Source organism: Cinclus cinclus, chromosome 11 (assembly GCF_963662255.1).
Source record: "Cinclus cinclus chromosome 11, bCinCin1.1, whole genome shotgun sequence".
NCBI lineage: Eukaryota > Metazoa > Chordata > Aves > Passeriformes > Cinclidae > Cinclus > Cinclus cinclus.
Window position 1 is genome coordinate 857,980 of NC_085056.1, and position 23,868 is coordinate 881,847.

At 58.9% G+C, this 23,868-nt stretch overlaps 2 protein-coding genes across 2 annotated transcripts in view; one reads left to right on the top strand and one right to left on the bottom strand.

Moving 5' to 3' along the window:
• Positions 1 to 552: 552 nt before the first annotated feature.
• On the top strand, positions 553 to 3,882 carry PSMD7 (proteasome 26S subunit, non-ATPase 7). Its single transcript, XM_062499851.1, has 7 exons — positions 553 to 707; positions 1,207 to 1,298; positions 1,559 to 1,651; positions 2,132 to 2,229; positions 2,513 to 2,593; positions 3,156 to 3,247; positions 3,378 to 3,882. The coding sequence occupies exons 1-7, from the start codon at positions 634 to 636 to the stop codon at positions 3,814 to 3,816; spliced, it is 969 nt and encodes a 322-aa protein (XP_062355835.1). The 5' UTR covers positions 553 to 633; the 3' UTR covers positions 3,817 to 3,882.
• A 531-nt stretch (positions 3,883 to 4,413) lies between these two features.
• Positions 4,414 to 23,868, bottom strand: part of WWP2 (WW domain containing E3 ubiquitin protein ligase 2) — a 29,880-nt gene continuing 10,425 nt past the window's right edge. The window contains exons 7-24 of the mRNA XM_062499776.1: positions 20,788 to 20,963; positions 20,007 to 20,223; positions 15,770 to 15,859; positions 15,290 to 15,464; positions 12,529 to 12,583; positions 11,001 to 11,082; positions 10,615 to 10,743; positions 10,409 to 10,487; positions 10,225 to 10,296; positions 10,052 to 10,140; positions 8,890 to 9,049; positions 7,816 to 7,949; positions 7,578 to 7,718; positions 6,923 to 7,043; positions 6,540 to 6,644; positions 6,345 to 6,441; positions 5,476 to 5,548; positions 4,414 to 5,349 (exon numbers count right to left, since the gene is read on the bottom strand). Of these exons, the coding sequence (XP_062355760.1) occupies positions 5,250 to 5,349; positions 5,476 to 5,548; positions 6,345 to 6,441; positions 6,540 to 6,644; positions 6,923 to 7,043; positions 7,578 to 7,718; positions 7,816 to 7,949; positions 8,890 to 9,049; positions 10,052 to 10,140; positions 10,225 to 10,296; positions 10,409 to 10,487; positions 10,615 to 10,743; positions 11,001 to 11,082; positions 12,529 to 12,583; positions 15,290 to 15,464; positions 15,770 to 15,859; positions 20,007 to 20,223; positions 20,788 to 20,963 (2,095 nt within the window). The 3' untranslated portion in view covers positions 4,414 to 5,249. The remainder of the gene's footprint in view (positions 5,350 to 5,475; positions 5,549 to 6,344; positions 6,442 to 6,539; positions 6,645 to 6,922; positions 7,044 to 7,577; positions 7,719 to 7,815; positions 7,950 to 8,889; positions 9,050 to 10,051; positions 10,141 to 10,224; positions 10,297 to 10,408; positions 10,488 to 10,614; positions 10,744 to 11,000; positions 11,083 to 12,528; positions 12,584 to 15,289; positions 15,465 to 15,769; positions 15,860 to 20,006; positions 20,224 to 20,787; positions 20,964 to 23,868) is intronic.

The window sequence follows — 23,868 nt, forward strand, 5'->3', positions numbered from 1 at the left end:
GGGGAAAGAGGAGGAGAAAAAAAGGGGAAGGGGAAAGAGGGGTTTAGAAAAGAGAGGGAAGGAAAAGGGGGATTTAAAAAATCAGGGAAAATGAAAAGAGGGGAAAGGAGTGGAAAAGATAGGAAAAGGATTGAAAAGAGGGGAAAGAGGTGAAAAAGAGGGGAAAGGAGGGAAAAGGGGAAAGAAAGTGGGGATGGGGGGAAAAAGGGGGGGGGGAAGGAGGAAAACGGGGGGAAAGGCTGAGAAAAGGGAGGGGAAAGGGAGGGCAACCGGAGGGAGCCGCCGCTGAGGACCACCTCCTTCCCGCCCTTTCCCAGCCTCAGGGCGGAGCAACACCCCAGCCCCAAGATGGCGGCGGCACCCTCCCAAGATGGCGGCGGCACCATCCCAAGATGGCGGCGTTACCTTCTCAGAATGGCGATGGCCACGTCCCAAAGTGGCGGATCCCCTCCGAAGATGGCGAGCGCACCTTCCCAAGATGGCCGCGGCTCCCCCCCCCCCGGCCGGCCCCGCCCCGCGCGCTGCACGCCGGGCGCTCGGGGCGGGCTGAGGGCGCGGGGCCGGTCGGGCCTGGTGCGGGCGCGGGCGGTCGGAGCGAGCGGGGCCGGGCCGGGCCGGGCCGGGGCGGGCGCCATGCCGGAGCTGGCCGTGGACAGGGTGGTCGTGCACCCGCTGGTACTGCTCAGCGTCGTCGATCACTTCAACAGGTGCGGCCGGGCGGGAGTGGCGCCGCGGCGCTGAGTCACGGCCGGGCCGGGAGCGGGGCCCTGAAGGAGCCCGGGGCCGGGAGGGGACGCGGCGGAGCGGGAGGGCTCCGGGACGGGGAGGGGACCCGGTTCCTCCGGCACCCCGGGTAATTCGGGCCTAATTCCGCTCCCTCCCGCCGGTGCCGAGCGGTTTTAGAGTCAGAAATAAAGCGGTTAGTCCCAGGAGGGGGCCGAGCCCGCGGTGGGTGACACCGGGGTCGGTCGCTGCTCGCTGTTCGGTGCCGGGGTCGCGTCCCCCTGAGTGATATCGGCCTGTCCCTGGGGACGGGCTTTGGTTCCGAGGCCACCGAACGCGCTTTTGTGGCTGTAAACACCAGCAGTGATAACGCAATCATAACCCACTCTCTTCCACCCCCTGTGTCACCTCCGACACGGAGAGGGGGTCCCTTCTCCCTCCTCCCTGTCTCTGGCAGGGACTGACAGTCGTTTTTCCTTTCAGAATAGGAAAAGTCGGAAATCAGAAGCGAGTGGTTGGAGTGCTGCTGGGCTCCTGGCAGAAGAAGATCCTGGATGTGTCCAACAGTTTTGCAGGTGAGTTCGGGTGTCCTGCCCTTCTCCAAAGGCACTGAATTATTTAGTAGATGCATTGTGTTGGGTTTTTTGAAGAAATCCTTGATCCATACATGTACAAATCACCCCATATCCAACAGCAAATGCAAGCTGCTGTTGACGCCTCTAAGCAAGCATCTCTTTCCTTTAGCAGCCAAAAATACCCAAACCCAGAGCATTTCGATAACCATTTAATTCAGGAAGTTGGATTCTTAAACGCTGGTGTTCTGTTTTATTCCCAGTACCTTTTGATGAGGATGACAAGGATGATACTGTGTGGTTCCTGGACCATGACTATCTGGAGAACATGTATGGAATGTTTAAGAAGGTCAATGGTGAGTTGAGATCTGTCAGTCAGGGATATGCTCCCAGAAACTTTCAGGGCTGTGGACAAGGGAATTCCTATTAATCACAGAATCCTTAAGGTTTTCCTTAAGGAGAGACCTAGAAGATTGAGTCCAGCCATCAACCAGCACTGTGTTCTCCACTAACCATGTCCCACACCCACGCAGTTTTGAACACTTCAGGGGTGGGACTTGCATCTCCAGATGTCAGAGGTGCAGGCTGTCCGACCCTGAGAGTGACACAGTTAACACAAGTTGTTAATTATCCAGTGAAGGGGCCAGGAGAAGAGCTGTGGGTCACTAAGGGTGATGAGTGAGCGTGATCACTGCTCAATCCATGGCCTTGTAATCCACTTCCCTTTCCTCCACACGGATCAGACCCTCTCCTTCGCTCAGCCCAGCCAGTCTCTGCCCAGGTCTCCCTGCTGGTCCCCATGGTTCTGATTCCAAATCCTTTCTGCTTTTGCTCAGCCAGAGAAAGAATTGTGGGGTGGTACCACACGGGCCCGAAGCTGCACAAGAACGACATTGCCATCAATGAATTGATGAAGAGATACTGCCCCAACTCTGTAAGTGGGGCTGCCTTTGGCCTGTGGGTTGTTCTTCTCTTGCCTTCCCTAAAGGGGGCATCTGGGAAGCCTTGTCCCCAGTCTTTTTTGCCGGCGACACAACATGGTAGCTGTAAAGTGATTGAGGAACTGGATCGGGAGTTTTTTGAATCATTGTCTCAGTGCCTGAGGTTTCCCCTCTGAGCAGCCTCGTGCTGGTGAGGGAAGAGCTGGCTTGGGTATTTTTTTCCCTACTCCTTGACCAAAATCCAGTTTCCTTCTGCACTTTTTCTTTCTCCCCGAGGTGCTGGTGATCATTGATGTGAAGCCAAAGGACCTGGGGCTGCCCACAGAAGCCTACATCTCTGTGGAGGAGGTCCATGATGTGAGTGTTCACTCTGTGAAATGTCACAGCCACGGCTGGGAGCACCTGGAGGCTCTCACTCGTAGGTGTCACTGGCTGCAGATGCTCCCAGGTGTGCCCAGTCATTGTGGGCCTGCCCTGAGCAGCTCACTCCCCACTGAGCCCCATGCAGACAAACAACACCCAGCAATGAGTCACAGTAATTGTTGCATTTAAATTAATTCTGGATGCGTACAAAACATTGTATCTTTTTGCCTTTCTGAGGCCTTCACTACAGAGCAGGAGCTGCTCTCCCAAAATGCAGTGAGGTTGGATCAGGGAAGAGAGAAGTAATTGTGATATTTAGAACTTCCATTGCCACCCCCCAGGCACAGACCAGCAAAATGCAGAAATGGGAAGCTACCCAGGGCAGGAGAGATTGCTTGGGCACTTGGTGACACTGATTAAATCAAGGACATCCCAGCTAGAGAGCTAGAGCTGTTTCTCTCAGATCCCTTGTGGCCCGTGTAGGGCTGCTTTTCTGCTTTCCTCGGTGCAATCCCTCATCCCCTGCCTAAAATCCCCCATCTGTGTGTCCCTTTAGGATGGCACCCCGACCTCCAAGACCTTTGAGCACGTGACGAGCGAGATCGGTGCTGAGGAGGCTGAGGAAGTGGGTGTGGAGCACCTGCTGAGGTGAGGGGGCAGCTGTCCTGGGAGCCTGGATCCCACCAGCCCTCAGCCACACTCACACAGAGCTCAAAAGGTCCCAAGGGACAGTGCCCAGCAGGGTAAGGTTCTAATCCCAATTCTCTCTGGGTTTCAGGGACATCAAGGACACCACGGTGGGCACGCTGTCCCAACGGATCACAAACCAGGTCCATGGTTTGAAGGGACTGAACTCCAAGCTTCTGGACATCAGGAGCTACCTAGAGAAAGTAGCCCTGGGCAAACTCCCTATCAACCACCAGATCATCTACCACCTCCAAGATGTCTTCAACCTGCTCCCAGACGTGAACCTGCAGGAGTTCGTCAAGGCCTTTTACCTGAAGACCAATGACCAGATGGTGGTGGTGTACCTGGCCTCGCTCATCCGCTCCGTTGTGGCCCTGCACAACCTCATCAACAACAAGATTGCCAACAGGGATGCGGAGAAGAAGGAAGGACAGGAAAAAGAAGAAAGTAAAAAGGAGAGGAAAGATGAGAAGGAGAAGGACAAAGAGAAGAGTGATGGCAAGAAAGAGGAGAAAAAGGAGAAAAAGTAAAAGGTGTAGGTTTTTTTTATTTGTAAATTAAAAATCTTGTAAACGAAATGCCTGGTGCTGGGGTCTTGTATGTTGTGCTCAGCACTCTGCTCCTCCCCACCCAGGCAGGGTTGGGGGGAGCCATGGGGAGGTTTTTGATTTGATTATACTGTTTATTATACTATTATTCCCTTCCACCAGCATGCCTTTGGAGGTTGAGGCCTCAGCTCACTCACACTCTGCTCTCATGGAGCGTGTTCCAGGGTTAAGCCTTTGCCATCAGCCATCCCCATGTGTAACTGGCTCTGTGCCTCAGCCCCCGTGCCAGCAAGGTCCCAGCTCCTCCCTGGGGACAGTGGTGGTGGCCCTGTCACCCCTGGCCAGGACCAAGCAGCTCTCGGGGGCTGCAGGAGGCTGTGAGCCTGGGGAGGCACTGGGGCCATCACCGCTGACACAGAGCAGGCAGGGACAAAATCCACAGCATTTGTGATCCCAGTGCTGAGCCCCAGGCCTTTACAGACCCCACCCTGGGAGACACACACGGAGCCAGGCCAGGCACCGACAGGCCTGGGACACACGGGGACCCAACACACAGGCACAGCTCGGCAGCTGCTTTGTCCTTTATTGCACACGAAGCTGCGCGGGGCAGGCGGGGCCGTGCAGAAGCGGCCGGTTCCCAGCCCGGAGCCTTGCAGGGTCCCGTCTCCACAGGCTCCAGGACACACGGACACAGCCGTGCCCGGTCTGTCACCTGCATACAGCGGGAGGGACACAAGTGACATCCAGGTGATTTTGCCGTCAGTGCGGCTCGTCCGGCAGCAGAGGGAGCACAGGAGTGTGGCGGACGAGCCCAGGATCCAAGCGGAGGTCGGCAGGGGCCCAGCAGTGCCTGGAGCCCCCGGGGCTGCTTTGGAGCACCAGCTCCGAGCAGAAACCACATCACTAAAATACAACTGCCCGGGGGCCACGGGCTGCACATCGGGACATGCCACTGACACGCTCAGCCAGGCTCTGGCTCGAGTGGCTGCAGGGCTGGCCTGGGAAGGCCTGAAGCGTCATCCGGGGGTCCCCGTCACTGTTGCTGAATGCTGGGTGCAGGATGGGGCCCAGAAGTCAATCTGAGTGCCACTTTCCCCCTCACTTGCCATGACCAAAAGGCCATGAAAAGGCAGAAAACATGAGGGGGAAGAAGAGCCTCTACCAAACACTTAACTGCGTCTGTGGGGAGGGAGACCCGGTGCTCCCTGTGCACCCCCAGCCCTCACAAGCACCTTGTGTACTCCTCTCCGTCACACCTCGGATTTCCTTAGGGAGGGAAACTGCCCCATTCCTCCAGGGCTGCGTCAGAGCAGAGCTCGCCCAGGAACAAGAGCCACAGTGTCCAACGGGGGCCTGCACCCATCCTGGGGGAGGCTCAGCCCTGGGCAGTGCTCCGGGAACGTCCCACAGCTCCATCACTCCTGTCCAAACCCTTCTGTCTCCTCGATGGCGTAAAGCAGCTTCTCCTTCAGCTGTTCATAGCTCTTGTAGGGAGGGAGATCCAGGCGGTTGAAGCTGGGGAGAGAGCGGAGGCTGGGACATGCCAGAACAGCAGTCCCTGCTATCCCATGGGATGGAGAGCCCCCGCAGAGTTCCCCATGTCCCCACACACTCCAGCCAGGCCGAGGGGCAGTCACTTACCACGTGTGGCTCCGTGGTAGCCACGTCTCTTTGCCAACTTTATCAATGCAGAATTTCTGGGGCCCGTTGCTGCCTGTTAATGACGAGCACAGCAAAGCTCTTTACATGACCAGGAGCTGAAAAAGGAACCCCTCCCACACACACTAAGATCTTTCCTGGCTCTACAATCCCAGGGTCATACAGGGAATAAATCCATGGCCTCAATCCCTGCCTGTTTGCAGAGAGAACATTCAGAAAACAAAGGAGAAAGCAAAAAGCAGATTCACAGCACAGAGGGGCAAGAGCATCTCTCTGAGCATGATGGTTCCATAGCACATGCTAAAACTTATTGATCTGTAAGCCCTCAGGACTGTGGGAGTCCATCCATCCAAGAGTTTTAAAGGACCTGGGACAGGAAGTCTGAGTCACTGAGGTGGCTTTTTAACACATTAGGAATGCTGGAGAGGTTCCAAGGGATGGAAAAAGCTAATATGCCAGCAAGAACAAGTGAGTGGGTAAAGCAAGCTGGTTGGCTTGACACGAACACCAGGGAAGCCAGGGAAAGGCTGGTATAGGACCCAAAAAGCAGTAAATTATAGAATCAGTGGAACCACACTGCGGTCTTCTGAAAAAGAGGCTTTGTCACACAAGAATCAAAACTGAATCAGAAATCCAATCTCATTCAGACTGAGATCACAAACCAGCCCCACAGAGTTAACCCTGGCAGAACAGTTACAGCCAAAGAACGTGTCTGGAAATGGCACAACAGCAGCTGGGATCACTGATCGCTGCACTCAGACCTCGCAGCTGCTTTCCTGCTCACGTGCTGCCTGTTCTCTGTGCGGGGACAGGGACAGGAAGGTGCCACCCCCCCGGCCCCCAGGACACACCGATGAGCTCGGCGAAGCCCCCGACGGGCAGGCGGCAGGTCCCTGTCACAAACTGCAGCAGCCGGATCCTCTTCTCATTGTCCATCTCCTTAACCACCTGCAGCAGCAACGCAGCAGCTCAGTGGGATCCTGGGCCCATCCTGCAGGATGGCTCCTGCCAGGGCACCCCACGCCCTCAGCTGGGCTCACACTGACCTGCCAGAACCACTGGATCTGTTTGCTGTTCTTGGTGTAGTGCCTGTAGATGGTATTTTTCTGCCAGTCGTTCATGTCGATCTCCTGCATCCCGCACAGCATCAGCTGGGGACAGGGGACACTCAGCAGGGGACAGACAGGGCCCTGTGCCCACCCTCTGAGCACCAACCCCTCTGGTGCCAGCCTTCACCTGGCCCAGGCACCGGCACGGAGGTGTCTGGCACAAACTCCTCCCATCCAACGGGATGTTCTCTCACCAACGAGCCACCCCCAGACGCAACACCCGGGGCTGTACCCATCAGCAGAACCGACGGGCACAGAGCATGAGCAGGGTCACCATGTGCCACTCTCCATCCACATCCCCAGCCCAGCTGCCAGCTCACCTCCAGCTCCTTCTCGTCGAAGTAGCGCAGCCACTCAAGCGGCACCACCTCGTTGAAGCCATCCAGGAATGCCTTGGTCTGCTCCTCCACACCCCGAGTGAACCTCCAGTCCGTCAGCAGCCTGGGGAGGCACACAGGGTCAGCACACAGCCAGCACTGCTGGCCTGGCACGGGGAAACCCCAGGATCCCTCCCACCAGCAGGGAGGGCCCCAGGACTGTGGGGAATGGGAGAGGGGCTCCCTCAAAGCACCAGGGCTCCCCTCAAATCCCACTGGTGTGTTTCTGTCTCTGCCCCCAACCTCATGAGCAGCATTCAGCCCTGACAGCAGCCTTAGGAGCTCCAGGGGTGCGAACCACATCCCCTGGCTGGAGCTGAGCTGGCTCTGGCAGCCCCCAGGCAGGCAGGGGGAACAGCAACGGGACAGGAGAGCCTCAGCCTCTCTCCCCTCTCCTTTTTCCTGAAAGTACTGGCAACTGCCCAGCCCACAGCAATCCAGACCGCAGCAGAGCTCGGCCAGCCGCGCCAGCCCGGGCTTGTCGCAGCCACGTAGCCCAGGGAAGCGGCCACGTCCCAAGCCCCAGAGTCCCACCCCTGCAGCTGTTGGGGGTGGGTGCCTGACAGGACCCCTGGGACTGTCACATCATGCCACTCACATGATGTACTCCTCCTTGTTCTCCTCCGTCACACGGATGCTCTCACCACCCTCCTTCAGTTCGTGGGTGGTCACCTTGCCCAGGATCTCCATGTCCTGGATGAAGTACAGCTCCAGGCCGCACTCCTCCAGGCTGTTCTCCCTGCGGGGGACACCAGGATGTGATTCCTGACGGAGGCACCCAGCAGCAGTGAGGGGCTGTGGGGAGAGCTCTGCTTGAGTGAGTGCAGGGCACTCACTTGGTCCAGACAATGGAGTTGTAGAACTCGGGGTCGATGGACTCCAGGTCCTTCAGCGTCGGGCGCTTGTTCAGCATCCGTTTGTAGAAGGGCAGCGTGAAGCCGGTATCGATGAACTTCCCGTGGTACAGAGCCTGTGGCAGGGCAGGGAGGGGACACCAGGTCACAGGGGACCCTGGGATGCAGCCCTGGGGCAAGACAACGCTCCACTCTGGGGCAGCCACGGGGCCCAAGAGACTCGTTCAGGGGTTCCTGAGCTGTGCTGGCACACATGGACAGGAAGGGTGGGCTGCCCCAGCAGCACTCCCTGGGCCGGGTGGGCTGCAGCCCCTCTCCCTCCCCACCGCAAATTCCACTGCATCTCCCTCTCCCCTCACAGCTCTATTAAGAGCACTTGTTTAAACAGAGCTGTGCTGTGGCTTCCCTGAATCCCTGGCTTCCAGGAGCCCCGAGGCAAAGGCAGCCAAAAATAATGCAGACGCTTGTCTAGAACGGCCCAGCGGTGAGTAATAGTCTGGGGTTTTATTGGTATCCCGCGAGGCGGGGCAGGGCAGGGCAGGACAGCGGGGCCGGAGCCGCCCCCGCACACACCCCACGGGGCTGCGGGCCAGGGACCCTTCCCCGGGCTCAGGGAGCCCCGGGAGCCCCCCTGCTAGCCCGGGGCACAATGGCTTTGAGCAATCCCAGACAAACGGGAGGAGCTGCTCTGGAGCTTGGGCAGCTGGAAAATCTCACACTGCTGGGACTAAAAATAGTCCCTGGAGCTGCAGACCCGACAGCACCTGGGGTGACAGCCAAAGACCTGCAGCCATCCATCCCCGCCACAATGCCTGGGAAACCAGGTCTCCTCTGGCCCCACAGCCATTCCTGGGATTTAAAATGCATCACCCCACAGCACACCCTTGAAAGCCCATCTCCCACTGACCCACACGTGGGCAAGAAGGGGCTCAGGGAGAGCAGCAGGGCCGAACCCAGCACAGCCGCAGCACGCGGAGCTGCCCCTTGCCCTGCTGACCACCCTGTCCCGTGCTCCCCACGGGGACACCGACCCCGGTGCCATCCCCAGGCTCTCACCATGGCGATGAATCGGCCGATGAATCTGAAGTAGGTGAGGTGGTCAGGGTTGATGGAGGAGGCGGGGTTGATCTGCAGGCAGTAGTTGTTCTTGCCCGCGTACTCGAAGAGGCAGTACATGGGGTTGAGCACCTCGTGGGACAGGAGGAAGAACCATTCCCTGGGATGAGACAAGGGGAACACGGTGACAAGCAGCTCCAGGAGGGAACAGTGTGTCCCTGCACCAAGCGGGTGCCCATCTTCTCAGGGTGCCAGGAGGGTGCTGGGCACTGGTGTTCCCCTCCCCGGGGTGCTGTGTGGGGTTTGTGAAGTGTTTCTGGAGACACCAGCTTCCTGCAGGCCCCACTCGGAGCATCGGGAACCTCGCAAGTGCCACACACAGTCCCAGCTGGGCTGTCCCACACACATACACACACCCCAGTGCACCCAGTCCCTCCAAACACACTGCTCCAGGAGCCCCACCAAGCTGGGGACAGCACCATCCTGGCTTTGCTCCCCCGGCCGTGCAGGCAGACAGGAATCCTCAGACGTGGAGGCAGCCCCAGCATCCCGTCCGTGGTTCTACCCTGTGGTAGAACAGCATGACGTAACCTACCATAGGGTAAAACCACTGGCAGGACACGGAGAGAGCTGGAGCAGCAGGAGCCGGGGTAGCAGCAGCCCCTCAAAGGGCACCAGGTGAGCGTGGGGTCGCAGCAGGCAGGGACATACCAACCCAGCCTCAAGATGTCCCAGGTGAGCCAGAGGGGGCTCACAGGGACACAGCACCCCCTCCAGCCAAGCCACAGCCCATGCCCTGTGGTAACATCATCCCAGAGCTGCAGCAACCACATCACACCCTGTCTGCCCTGGCAAACACTGACTGCCTGGGAACACCAGGGCTGTTTGCTGCAGGGAGACGAGGCCACACAGCTCATCACCCCCACAACTGGGGGCAGCAGGGGAGCCCCAGCTGGGTCCCCTATGCTCTCACTGCCAGCGACAGGCTGGTGTCCCTGATGCTTTCAGGGTGTTCCACCACTCCTAAAACCCAGCTTCCCATTTGGATATCCCTGGACTCCTGGGCTCGAGGGCAGAGAGCCCTGATGCAGCTGCCTTATGCCTGTGCTGCCCACAGGGCACAGGCAGGGCACGGCCCTGTAGCCTGGCATGCCACGCTCACCTGGCAATGCCACCGTAGTCCAGGCCCTCCTCCCCTCGCATGATGATGTACAGCCGGCGCCGCAGGTCGTACGGCTTCATGTTCATGATCTGGGGACAAGCAGGGCAGTGTCACCATGGCTGGGACCAGCTCCCCTCCTGAGGGCCAGCTTCCCAGCCCCAGCACCTCCCTACCTGCTGGAAGGAGTCCTCGAAGAGCGTCTGCCGAGACACGCTGATCTTCACGTGACTGGGCAGCGCGTTTGACTGCAGGCAGGGCAAAGGCACGGGGCTGTGTGAGGCTGGCACGGCTCTCCTCACCCACACTGCCCACAGGGCTCAGGGCACCCACACAGCTGCCCACAACCGCTCTACTCACGTGGCAGAGGAAGCGGAACTGGTGGTACTTCCAGCGAAAGCTCCGGTCGTACGCGCCCGGGGAGCCGCCGTGCTTGCTCCTGCCAAAGCAGCAGGGCCCCGGTCACACCCCCTGCTCCAGTCCCCCAGGTGGGATGAGGTCCCCGGGGTGCAGATGTCCTCTGTCAGAGCCCACAAGAACCCCCAGACCCACTGGCTGGGGCTTACCCAGACTCGAAGCCCGGGCGCGGGTCCTTGAAGGTGGTGGTGCGGGTGTTGTGGTCCACGAAGTACCGCACGCTCTCATTCGTGTACTTCATCTCCCAGCCCGGTGGCAACGGCGGCTCCTGGATCATCCTGCTGACAAGGAAGGGCTCACCACACAGGTCCCCACCCCCCCCAACCACAGCTCTGTGCCAGGCAAAAGGAAGGATTCATGGTATGGGACTGGCGAGTGACTGTCTACACCCCGGGAGAGGGGTCCTGCCTGGGCAGCAGTCCGGCCACAACCCTGTCAGAGCTTCACTGTCCATCTGGGACACATGGCCTCAGTGCAGACCAGGTCCCTGGAGAGCTGCACCTTCCCAAACCCTGCTCCCCCCATGGCCCCCTACCCCTGCGTGCGAGGGTCTTCCCACTGCGTGGTCCGGGTGTTGTGGTTCACGTAATACACTCGCCCATTGTCCTGTCTCTTCTCTAGGAGTAAAGGGAGAGGAAGTGTTAGCTGGAGTCCCCTGAACAGCCCTCTCCCTTCCAGCTCACAGGAAATCTTGTCAGCTCCCCCATTCCACCTCCCCAGCTCATTTGGAAAAGGCAGGATAAACCCCACATTCCTTCCACGTGCCCGAGCTGCCTCAGCCTGGCAGTGCCAGCATGCAGAAGGTGCCACTGCACAGCCAGGCCAGCACAGGGGCTGTGCCCAGCCAACACCCTCGTGGCACACACACAGCCCCACCTGGCACAGACAGCAGAGTCCCTCCACATGGATCCACAGGGGCTTCCCCAAACTCCCTGCACGCCCTTGCTCCAGTGCACACATGTGTGAACACACACACCCTCCTTGTGCTGCACACAGGCACAGAAAAGCTCCAGCACACACCCCAGGCACCCCTGCACACAGCCGCTGCCTCCCCAGCTCTGTGTGTGCCCCACACCTCCTCCTCCTCCTCCATGTGCTGTGTCACTCCCACATGCTCAGCCCTGCACCATGCAGGCAGGGAAATCCTGTCACTTCTCTGTCACTCTTCTGGCCAGCACCAGCCCCTCACTCCTGGACTGTGGGCAGCAGCCCCCGAATGATGGTCAGGACTGCATCCATCCCCAGGATTCCATCCTGGGGACCCCCAGGTGCTCAGGCCCATGCAGAGCTGTGCTTCCCCAGCCTGCCCAGCTAGGACTGGGGATGGGTCCCTTCTCCTTGATGATGGGAGGTGGAATACCCAGCAAAGGCTTCACCACCACCCCCATCAAGACACCATCCCTGCAGACTGCCTGAGCAACCTTGGCTGCTCTGTTCTGCTCCAAGTCCCCACAATTTTAACCCTTCTCCTGCTCCTTCTGGCACAGCACAGCCCAGCTGCAAGCATCCCAGCCTGCCCCCTCCAGGGATGCTCTTGCCACAGAGGAGATCTCTCTGTCCTGGGGGCGGCACAGGGACTTTTCAAAACGTCCCGGCACACAATGCTTGGGCCATGTGGGGATGACCAGCTCTGCTCCTGCCAGCTCTCAGCCCTGCTCCAGACCCAGGCAGAGCATCCCAGAAGGCAGCACAGCAGCAGGACAGATCCCTGCTCACCACAGGAGGGGTCCAGGGACAAGCAAAGACTCCAATCCCCAAGTTGGGGATTCACCAACATAAAGAACAACCACAGCACTTCTGCATTCAGCAGCTGAGAGAGGCTGGGAACTCCCCCAGAAGAAGGGGAAAAGAAGCTGAGTTTCACACAAGAGATTGTGCCAGTCACAGGCAGATTCAGCCCCACGTGCAGCCAAGCACAGGGAGCGCTGGCTCCAGGGCCACCCTTCACCCTTCTCAGGAATGGCAGGGAAGGGAGCCGCTGGCAGCACGGTGCTCCAGGTGCTGCTGCGGGTGACAGGAGTGTCCCCTGGGGGCCATGCAGGGGCAGGCAGTGCAGTACTTACCCCAGCCGGGAGGAAGGGGCCCCAGAGGATCATTGTCAGAAGGGGCTCCGGAGGACTAGAGACAACAGAGAGAGCAAAAACACGGAATAAAACCCAGAGCCGGGATGGCTGGGAGGAGCAGAACATAGAGGTGAGCCGGCCAGCCCCACTTCCACTCGCCTCTCTTGGCCCACAGCTCCCAGAGAACTTAAAAAAACCCCTTGCAGAGTCAAGGGGGGGGGGGGGGGGGGGAAGAGAAGGGATTTAAGAAAAGAAACAAAAAAAAAAAGAAAAAAGCAAATTATAAATAAAAAAGCCCAAAAGCTCAGCCGTAGCAGGGGCTGAGGCAGCCAAGAGGCAGCAGGGCAGGGGCAGGGGCAGCGCCGGCCGCGGGCAGCGGGACCGGCCCGGAGGGCTCGGGACGTGCGCGGCTGCTCTGGCGTTCCCTCCACATACACCTCCAGCCTCCTCCAAGAACCACACACAAGAGGGGAAAAAATATCGCAGGCCTTTCCAATGAAATCATTCCCACAAGCGCTGTCCACGCCCCGCGCTTCCTGGCGGGATGGCGGCCCCCTCCTCCGCGGGCAGGGCCGGGTGCGGGATGCGCTGCACTGAGCCCGCATTCAGCCCCGCACAAAGCCCCTTTCTCCCCAGCCCAGGGGGTGCAAACCCCCCGCCCCAGCCCCGCCGGGCTCCCTGGGGATGGAGGGTCCCCGGGGTCCAGGGCAGGCTTTTAATGGTTAAATAAGAAATGCATCGTTCCCCAAAAGGTAAAAACCCATCTGCTGGAGGAGGGCTGTGTCCCAGCTTCCCGGACCCGAGTTACCCTGGGCTCAGGGAATGCCACCCGCAGCCAGACCCAGCCCTCCTGCCTGGAACCAGGGGCAGCCCCGGCCCCCGGGGTGCCAGAGCCCCCCGCTCCCAGCAAGGCACCAAAACCTGGGTGGGTAGAGCTCATGGCAGCCCAGCACCCCGAAGATGGCCTGGCACAGTCTGTGCCCCTCCGAGTTTTGTCTCTTGTACCTGTCCCCCTGTGCCAGAGAACAGGCATGGCCAGCACAGCTCAGACTCGGGGCAGCATCCACTCCTTCCCAGGGACAGGCTGCCCACACACACAGCTGAGTCATGTCCAGGGGTGCCACCTCACTGCCACCTCAAAACTGCTAATTAAAGCTGCCAGGGCAGAGCTCTGGGCAGCTCCTGCAGCCCCCGGGAACAACCTGGCCCATGTGCCAGACACCCTTTGTGCAACTGGGGCATCTTCTGGGAGAGCGGTGCCAGGCTTCCCCCGAGCCCCCCAAACTGTGCCTTTCCCAGCCTCTGCCCCACTGCTCATCACCCCCCTACCACCCCCACCAGAAAGGAGGGCAGAGGGGTGCTGGGGGGCAAGTCAAGCAGAAAGCCCCCATGGGGCAGGAGGCAGAGCAGGAGCCATCACTGCTGGCAGGAGAGCTCGAAACAAAAAGTACAATCGTTTCATCAGGCTAAATTTGGAGCCCAAGTCCCTCCCTCGGCAGAGCGCAGCCAGGGCGAGTCGCAGGGTGCTGGAGCAGCTCCAGGGCTGGTGCTGGCACGGAGTGAGGGACGGGCCAGGAGCCCTGCTGGGCACCGGGGGAGCCCCTCCTGGGGAGCCCTTCCAGCACAGCAGTGGGGGTCCAGCTCTGCTTGTGAGGCTTAGAAGGGTTGCAGAGACATCCAGGGGCAGGCAGAGGGAGGAGAGGGGCTGAGCTGCTCCCCCAGCCCCGGGCGTGGCCCCAGTTTTGTCCCACACAGAATGGACTTTGCATTACACCCCATCCCAGAGAGCAGCCTCCATGGAGCCCTGAGCTCACCCCAACTCCAGCTGGGACTCCTGGCTTTCCCTGAGCAGATGAAAGCTAGCGAGAAGTTGGTCCCTGTATGCTGCTCACCTTCCCTCCACACCTGTTCACCTGTCTCTGGCACAAGTGCAGTCCCACCACTGCATGGGGCCAGATCACTGCTCCAGGAAGGCAGAACTGCTCCAGCCTAGCCCTGTCCCAAGCACTGCTCTCCCTGCAGCTCACAGCCACCAGCACTGCTCAGGTCAGCAGAGGTGCTCAGCCCCCACAGCTGGGTCCAGATCCACGGCAAAGGTACGGGCATGGTCCCTGCCCAGGAAAAGAGACCATTCCCTGAGCAAGGAAACACAAACACTCCACCCCAGGAACGAGGGGAAGCAGCAGAGAAAGCAGGAGGATGCTGGCCAAGTCCAGCTCATTCTCTGCACTCTGGTCCCTGGCTCCTGCAGCCCTCTCCACTTGTACCCTGGGCCTGCAGCTCCTGCTGCACCCAGGACCCAGCCACAATGTCCTCAGCCCAACAGAGACCTAGCAGAGACCCGGGGAGGGATGAGCTCAGGCCCCAGAGCCTCCTGTCCTGCTACACACCAGGGTGCCACGGCTCCCCCAGCTCCAGCAGCAGGTTTTGCAGCCCCACAGATCAGCAGCAAGGTTTGTCTGATGGGAGCCACAGCAGAATGTGTGGCTGGCCACACTGGCACTGAAGAAACCTTGGGGCCAGGCTGCTGAGGGACACCTCCACCCTTCAGGGCCATGCAAACTGGTTTATAAAAAGCAAGTCACTCCCCCAAGGCCTCTGCAGGCAGCTGAGGAGTTTGTGAGTTCCCATCCAGGCACTGCTCTGAGCTCACACAGACCCCACACAGCCCAGCAAGCGCCTTCCCACGCTCCATGGCTCCTGGGCAGCCCTGGTGAGACCAGCCAGGTGAGAGCCTGCCACCGCCACGCCCGGCTCTCACCTGGTACAGGAACCTCTGGCTGAACTGCTGCATGGCCCCTTGCAGCTGGTTGCGCTGCGACTGCCACTGCTCGTAGTTCCTGACGTACTCGGCCGTGGGGCGCTGCCACGTGGTGGTGCGGGTGTTGTGGTCCACGTAGTAATACCTGCCCCGAGGATCCACGCGCTTCTCCCACCTGCAAGCACCCAAGGAAGCTGTCACTGTGTGTCCCACACTGCTCGGGGGGTCCTGGGGACTGACACCCTCCGACACGAGGGCTCCGTGCCCAGCTCCAGCACAACCACTGCTTTCACACCTGAAAGGGCTCTCTTCCACCAAAAGGAAATACAAAGGATGAGGAACTCTTCGAGTAGCTCCTGCAAGGGCACACGAAGGCTGACAGGATGCTGGGACACCAGTGGAGCTCCCACCAGAAGAAACATCCCTCCAAGAGAGCTGACCTCTGACCAAGCCAAGGCCTGGAGCCCCTGAGCCCCTTACCCTGGAGGAAGGGGTCTCTCCCACGTCGTGGTCTTGTTGTTGTGGTCTACATAGTAGACTCTACCATTCGGCAGCTCCCGCTGTTCCCACCTGTGAGAAAAGTAAAATCGTGAGGCAGGTGATATTTGCTGGCACCAAGAACATCCAGAGGTGGGTCAGGGAGCCCAGCCCCTAACATCCTTGGCATTCCAATCTTTATTTGACAGATCTGTGTGGCAGCTACTGGGCCTGCTAGATGGAGACTGGGAGAGGGGCTGCAGCACTCTGCTTCCTCAACAGACATAGCTGGAACATAAATTCCTAATTTTCCCCAGAAAGGTCGGCATAGGATTTCACATAGGGTCAGTTTTATGCCCTGTGTTTCTGATGCTTTTGTTTGGTTTCTCTTAATACATCTTCCAAGGGAAGTGTTTGAATTTGGGCTGGGGCGGAGTTCTCTCCCTGGCAGCCCTGGGCTTGCTGCTGACAGCTAAGGCTTAAACACGTGTGGCCACGGCACTGGGGCTGGGGTGGCCCTGAGGACAGCCCGGGTGACAGCGAGCCTGGCTTTACAGGGTCACACTGCAACCATTCTTTGTGTCAATTCATTCAAGGATTTACCCCGGGAAAGGTAAATGCTCTGTGGAGCCCGTGCTTTCTTGTCAGCTTTTATCCTGCAGCAGAGGAGGCGAGTCAGCAGCTGCTGACAGATAAAGTGTTCTCCTGCCACACTTCTGCTCCCACAGGCCTCCCTCCCCGTTCAATCATCTGTCTCAATTAATCACCACAAAAAGCTCTAGGAAATTAATACACCAGCTTCTGTGTGGCAGCAAGGGAGGCAGCCCAGATTGGCAGGGAGCAGGCAGCCCTGGGGATGGAGCTGCTCTGAGTGCTGGTGCCCCACAGCCTGGGCTCATCCCAGCTCAGCCCCACAGCTCCAGGGACAGCAATGCCATCAGTGACCTCACCACAGCCACACCTGCAGTGACACAGCTCAGCTGCACTGCAGCCTCCCTGGAGCCAATGTAACACCTGCACATGTTGCTTCCAGTCAGCAGCAGTGGAACAGGTCAGAGACACCACTGGTACCCCTGAGGGACAGTCCAAGGCAGGACCTGCTGTGCCCCTGCACCATAAGGGTGAGGGGCTGCCACGCCTGACACCACCCAGTTTCCTGGTCACAAACCATGAACTTGGTGCTTCACGAGCATAAAAGTACCAGGACATGTAAAAAAAGAGTGAAATCTCTAAAGAGACAATCAGCACAGCTGGGGTGCCCTAAGACATGAGCAGATCCACCCCATGAGATGGACTGGCAGAAGGTGCCAGGCACTTTTAGGGCAGTGGAACTGCTCTGGACAGCTCCTCCAGTCTCATTAACAACAGATTCTCTGATCCGTACAGGTCTGAGGACATGGAAGGTACCATTCTGTGGCTACAGAGACCAGGATTCCCATGATGAGAATTCCTCCAGGTTTCTGGATCCCTCTGGGTGCACTCATGACTGCAAAGGGCCACGTGGGACTGAGGAGAGCTGGTGGTGGTGGTAGCTACTGCCTGATGTCCCCTGTCCCCACCTCACCCCCTGTAAAAACACTGATGAGCTCACAAACTCCTCACCAGCAGCTCCTGGGTGATGTGAGGAGTGAATCTGACAGTGAGTCACCACAGGAGGTGATGCACCGTCGTTACTGCTGCCACACAGAGATGGGGACGCTGGGGACAACCCATCCTTGCTCCGACCACCTTGCCCAGCTCCACACGGTCCACAGCATGGGAGATCCATGGTTTTGGGAGCCTTGGATGATGGGAGCTCCCCCCACAAGCACCACGCTGCAACCACAGAGCACCCAATATGCCAGTCCCTGCCAGCTCTCCTCCAGCTGCTCACAGGCTGACGATGGCCATGGATTCAGGGAGCCACAGGCACTGGGAAGTGGCAGAGCTGAGGCAACCCTGCAGTCCAAACAAAACGCCCTCCTTACGTAAGAAACCACAGCCCGTGGGTCCTGCCAGGCAGCATAAAGCACCTCTTTGTGCGGGCAAGACAGCACCGCACACCCCCTGCTCCGGCTGCCTGTCCCCACATGGACCATCCCTGATAGGATCCAGATGTAGGACACAGTGGCCCCCTTCCCTCCCCTCACTGCCAACCCACTCAAACCCCAGCAGGAGAGCTGGGACCCCCAAGGGCTCGGGCTCTGCAGCACCACACACGCTCCTGGCTCCGCAAGGGAACACTGCCCGCAGGATGGGAAGGAGGTTTTGGGCACTGCCGGGGCTGGAATTACTCAGAACTCCTTCCAGCCCTCTCCAGCCCCTAGGACAGACTCCCAGTTGTGTGAGGGATGCCTTTGAGCCACCACACCTGGTGCAGATGTTAAGACACACAGATCTGAGCACAGCAAATCGGTCGGGATCCCCACAAGAACCCAGCCATTTGTCACAACCTGGAATGGGCAGGGAGGCTGGGGCCACCCTCCAGATGCTGGAGTGAGTGCTCCCCATGCTCCCCAGGAAGGAAGGAGACACTCAGAGAACAGGGCATGGCAGGGAGGGACATGCCTGGCAGCTCTGCAGGGGATGGTGCTCCTGGAGGGCAGAGCAGGAGCCGTCCCCATGGGGCCCGCAGTGCTCTCACAGCCATCCCAGCAAAGGGGCAATCCTGAATCCCCATCTCCCAAACTGGGCCCCAAACCACCCGTCAGAATAATTATGTGGTGAGGTGAGCCAGCCAAAAACCAGCCTCTCTGGATCAGGGCTCATGAGAACTGCACAAGATCATTTACTCCACCCCAGGGACACAGCTTTGTGCAATCCCAGCTCAGCAAATCCCCGTTAGCCCAGGACGTGCTCTGGCAGCTCTCTGGAAGGGCTCACATCCTGGAGACCTCAATGGATTCAACTCTCTGCTCTCCTTCACCTGGTAAAACTCTTATCTCTGGTCTCCCCCTGCCCAGGCCAGCACAGCTCATGCTGCCCTTTTTCCCCCTACAGATCCCATAGCCAGCACAGAGGGTGCTAATCAAAGGTGTCTCCAGAGATCCACATTCCAGCAGCCCAGTCTGGAGAATGCCTTACTCCCCCTTCAAGGTTCCTCTCCATCAATCTCCCCAAGCACAATAGCTTTATTCTCCTCCCGGCTCTGACACACCCTGGTGAGTGAGTTCCACAGGGAGATGGGCAAGGAGGACATGGCCACCTTTCCACCTGGCTGGGCCAGGTAAACTCAGCCTGGTGTGTCTTAGAAAGCAGTGCCTGCAGCCTCCCAAGCCTCCAGAATCCTGAGGTATCTACAGGCTTCCCCACCCCAGCAAAGAAACAACACCCTGTTTCCAACCCCAGGTGGGGAAAAGGAGACCTTCAGTCTACCTGGTAGGAGCAGAAAGGGGAATAAGCTCTGTCTGGAATAAAGGCCTTTTTGAGAGCACTGGACTTTTCCAGCTGCCTGGAAACAGGAAGCGCCCAGGCCAGGAGAACAGAAACCCTCACACACCCGAATAAAGGCACAGTGAGCAGTTAACCCTAATTACCTGTGACTGACACACGAGCAGGGCCTGACCTTGCAGGCATCACCTCCGCCAAAGCAAAATAAACAGCTCCCTTCATCCCAAACACCGTTTCACCTCGCTCCCCAGGATTCAGGGCTCTGACAGTGCAGCTGCAGCACACTGGGGGCTGAGCCCAGACCCTGATTGCTGCTCCCCACCCTGAGCCAGCAGCTCCCACTCCCCTCCAGCCCCTTCCCTGGAGGAGGAGGATGAGCAGCATCTGCACCAAGGAGAATGAGCACCACAACTCGAGGGTCCTGCCCCCCTGTCCCCAGCAGTGGCCAATGCCTCTGTGGTATCCCCAGAGTGTGTCCATGCCCTCATGCTCGGTGGGAGCTCCCTGAAAATCCACGCTCAGTCTCCTGGGTGTTTTCCTGGGACAGAGGACGGTTCTGCTGCTCCACGGGCACAGATGCTGAGAGACTACCTGGCACAGAGATGCCACCCACTGTTTAGTGCCCCAAACACTCAGCGGCCACAGGCCAGACCCCAGCCCAGACAGGCAGGACAGGGAGCACTGGCTGTGCCAGGCAAGGGGCACAGGATCCCTGGCACCTGCCCCAGGCCCTCCCTGTTCCACTGAGCACCAGCATCTCCACCAGATCCTGGGGCAGCACTTTCCCTCCCTGGAACAGCCTCCCATCCCAGCACACAGCAGTGCCCTAGGTGGTTCCTCCCCCTCCCCGAGGGCCGCAGGCAGAGCTTACCCAGGGGGCAGAGCATCCAGGGCCAGCACAGCTGCCCGTGCTGGGGGAGCACTGGGGCCTGAGGCTGCCTCCTCTGCCTCTCTGGAGCTGCTCAGGGCAGGAGGGGCAGGAGCAGCGGAGCCGTCGGCCGTGCCGGACGCTGCCGGGGTCAGAACGCTGGCACCTGCTGCTGGTCTGTCCTCATCCATGTCCACAGCACCCACGGCATCCCCGTTCACTGGAAGGACAGAGGGGCAGGAGGTCAGCACCAGGGAGGGGGCCAAGGCCAGCTGATCCCAGTCCTGCTCCACAAAGGATTTATGACTTTGTGGACAAATCCAAGAAATTACATGACAAATCTTTCCAAAAACAGCCTTGTTTGAGAGGTGGGTTTGCGCCTTTTTGGTGCTCGATAGGCAGCTGCTCCTCCCCCCTTCAGAGCTCAGAACATTTTCACTGAGGGCTGATGGGAAATTCAGCTGAATCCTGAAAAAAGTCCATTCAGTGGTGACCACTGCCCTCCTCAGAGTGACACTGCTGTCCCAGTATCCTTATAAACACCTGGAGCTGGTCACTCCAGAGTGGAGTCACAGAAATCATTCTTGACAGGCAGCACAGATCCTCTCAGTGCACTCTGCAGAGCCACCTGGCTTATCAGAAGGAAAATCAATACAAACCCATCAACCCACAGGGATGAAATTCCTGGGCACTACAAGATGCATTATCTCAGCAGAGATAATTCATTTTCTCCACAGTAAATAGCCTTGAGCTCTGCCCCCACCTCCCACGAGTGCTGGCTCACTTGTGCCATTGGCCACGCCATTGGCCATGGTGGTGGCCGTGCCGTTGGCCACGCTGGTGGCCGTGCTGGTGTGCTGTGAGCTCTTGGCCTGCTGCCGGTGCCGGCTCCTGGCACTGGGACTTTGCTCTCCACTCCCCGTGTTGCCCCGGGCTGCTCCAGCCGCATGTCGGTGCGTCCTGCAAGGGAAGGGAGCACAGGAGGTGAGAGACAACACGTGCCAAATGCCACTGCTCTCTTTTCACCCTGCTCTCCTGCTGCTTCCACCCAGCGCAGCCAGCAGTGCCCCTTGGGAAGGGCCAGGATACAGTTCTGTGCCTCTGCTCAGGACAGTGCATGGGGTTTCATGCTGGCTGCTCAGACCTGCCTATAGTCCTGGCACACACCTGCTGGTGGCAGAGACCCATGGAGGAGTCACCTGGCTGACACCACCTTGCTTTGCTCACAGGTGGTAACTCTACATGCCAAGGAATGGCCCTGGACACTCACAGGACACACCTGCTCACCACAGTGGATCCCAGTTTGCTCCATCCACCCCTGCAGATCCCAGGAGATCCCACACCAGCCCTGCGTCCCGCACCACAGTGGGGACCCTCACCTTGCCTAGTGCCTGGCACAGAGGCAGGTGAGGAAGGGGCTCCCAGGACAGCTGTGGCCTCCAGAAAAGGAGGGAACAAGCAGTTGGGAAAGATGGGAGCTGAATTCACAGCACAAGCTGTGACCAGCTCAGGTGCAGCTGCTCCATCTCTTGGGGGTCACTTCCACCCTGGAGCTCACCTGCCACCACACTCCATGGTCAGGGCAGCCCAAGCCTCACTGGCAGAGCACCTGAAGCTCCCCCAAGCAAGCTCACTTCCTTGGACCATCCAGGGCCCCCAAGGCAGCACCAAAGGCATTCCCAAAAAAGCAGAGTTTCCCTTTAAGAAGTCATTCCTGTGAGCGAGGAGGGGGACGGGGCAGGAGGGGAGATGCTGTCATTCCAAACTTGGGGGGCCTGGGGAGCAGAGGCAGAGCCCAGGCACCTCCACCCAGGCTGGAAGTCCAAGCAGCTACCATGGAGGGTAGAGACTGCAGGGAACAGGAAATCAGTTTCTCCCAACCAAAATCTACCTTAAAAGGGCAAAACCCACAAACTGTCCCCAAGTCTCAGGGCTGGCACTGGGAGGGGACAGCAGCTTGGCAGCAACAGGGCACAGATCAGTCATGCCACTCTCAGCAGCTCCAGCAACTGGAACCCTCCCACTCGCTCCAAAGCTGCTCTCCTTTGGGAGGAGCTCATGGCAGGGCTAGGATCAGGAGGAGACATGGGAAAGCAGGAAATGATTGTTGAAAATAGATTAGATGAGAGCCACGGGCAGAGCAGGAGCTGCTGTGACCACTTGAGTGAGTCACAGACCCCGCAGAGGACAAACCCAGCCAGGAGCTCCTCTGACACTGAACTCCCTGAAACCCCACCTGGCCCCCAGACACGGCTCCCTGCTGGGGTTTGCTTGGGTCACCAGCACCCAGGAACATGGAGCATCTGTGGCTACAGGTGCCACCTGCCTGCTCCCCTCACTGCCATGGCTCAGCAGGGCACACTGGTACCACCCATCTCTGAAAAGCTGTCTGGGACCTCTCCCCACAGTTCCCCCCATGGTGAGGACAGAGGCAGGACAGCCCCCAGAGCCATGGCCAGAGGGGAGCAGGCAGGTGGCACCTGTCCCACAAAGAGCAACCTCTCTGGCATGGGATGGGTCTGGTCCTTGCCCTCCTCAGCACAGATGAGCTCAGAACTGCCCAGGGAGTTTTTAGAAACCAAAACAGGATGTTTCCAGGCTGCCAGCCGGCAGCACAGGGTTACCAGCCTGAATTAGCCAGCCCGCCCAGCCCAGCCCAGCCCTCCTACGAGTGCTCCCATCTGGGCATTGTCTTTTAATAGACACTGGAAACAAACCCAGCAAGGCCACAGAGCACGGCGGGATGGGAGCGAGCACTTAAAATAAGAGCAAGGAAAAAACCAGGCAGAGCATGGATGGAGCAGCCAGGGGTGGGATGGAGGGGGGGGTGTGCGGATGGCAGCCCCTCTCCCACGCCAGGGACAAGACCTTGCTGTCCCCCATTGACCTGGAACCTTGGCTGGCTGCCCCATTGCCCCTCCTGGGCTGGGGCAGATCATGCCAAAGAGTAAAGTGGCATCAGCCAGGTGACATCAACCTTTCCTCTTCCCCTTCTGCCAAGGCGGGGTCCCCTCACCACGATGGCCAACATGGACCCCAGCCAGGAAACTCAGGAATGGCCAGTTCCTGCAGCTGAGATGGCCATAAGGTGCCCCACGAGATGCAGCAGAGGTGGCTCACTCAGCACATCAGACCCCAAGCTATGGCCGAGGAGGAGCGAGGGCAGAGCACTGGAACCAGTGCTGGCTGTGGGGAGCAGGGTATGATCTCTGGGAAACAACCAGGACAGCCTCAGTGCCATGCAGGCAGTGAGAGCACAGCTCCCAAAACACGGAGCTGAGAAATTCCCCCTGTCCCTGCCAGCGTGGGGGGAGGCAGCCACATTCCCCAGCACCCACATGAGAGAATCATGGAATAGTTTGGGTGTGAAGGGACCCGAAAGCTCATTCTGTTCCAGCTCCTGCCATGGGCAGGGACACTTTCCACTATCCCAGGGTGCTCCAGGCTCCATCCAACCACGTCATGGACATTTCCAGGGACAGAGCAGCCACAGCTTCTCTGAGCAACCTGCGCCAGGGCCTCCACAAATGGGCTGTGGCACCCGTGGCCCCAGCTCTCAGCCAGAGATCCCTCTCTCCCTGCTCAGAGGGCTGTGGAATTTCACACCCTATCACCAAGATTAGCAGCAAATCCCAAGATGACATTTGTTCAGGAGAATAAAGAGAAGCCCTGACCAAGCAATTTCTCTTGCAGGGACAGTGTAGAAATAGCTGAGGAGTAAAGAATGCCCCTTTTCTTCCCATCCTGACACTGAGTGACTTTGCCAGCATCCATCACCAAGCCCAAGAAAACAAACACGGCTCTGTGTATAAACACAGCAACCATCAAACAACATTCCCAACTGCAAGGGACTCGCATTCCATCC

Coding starts and splice junctions, on each gene's coding strand:
- PSMD7 (XM_062499851.1), top strand. CDS start 634: ATGCCGGAGCTGGCCGTGGACAGGGTGGTCGTGCACCCGCTGGTACTG. Junction 2,230..2,512: donor AGAGATACTGCCCCAACTCT/GTAAGTGGGGCT, acceptor TTTCTCCCCGAG/GTGCTGGTGATCATTGATGT. Junction 3,248..3,377: donor GGTGTGGAGCACCTGCTGAG/GTGAGGGGGCAG, acceptor TCTGGGTTTCAG/GGACATCAAGGACACCACGG.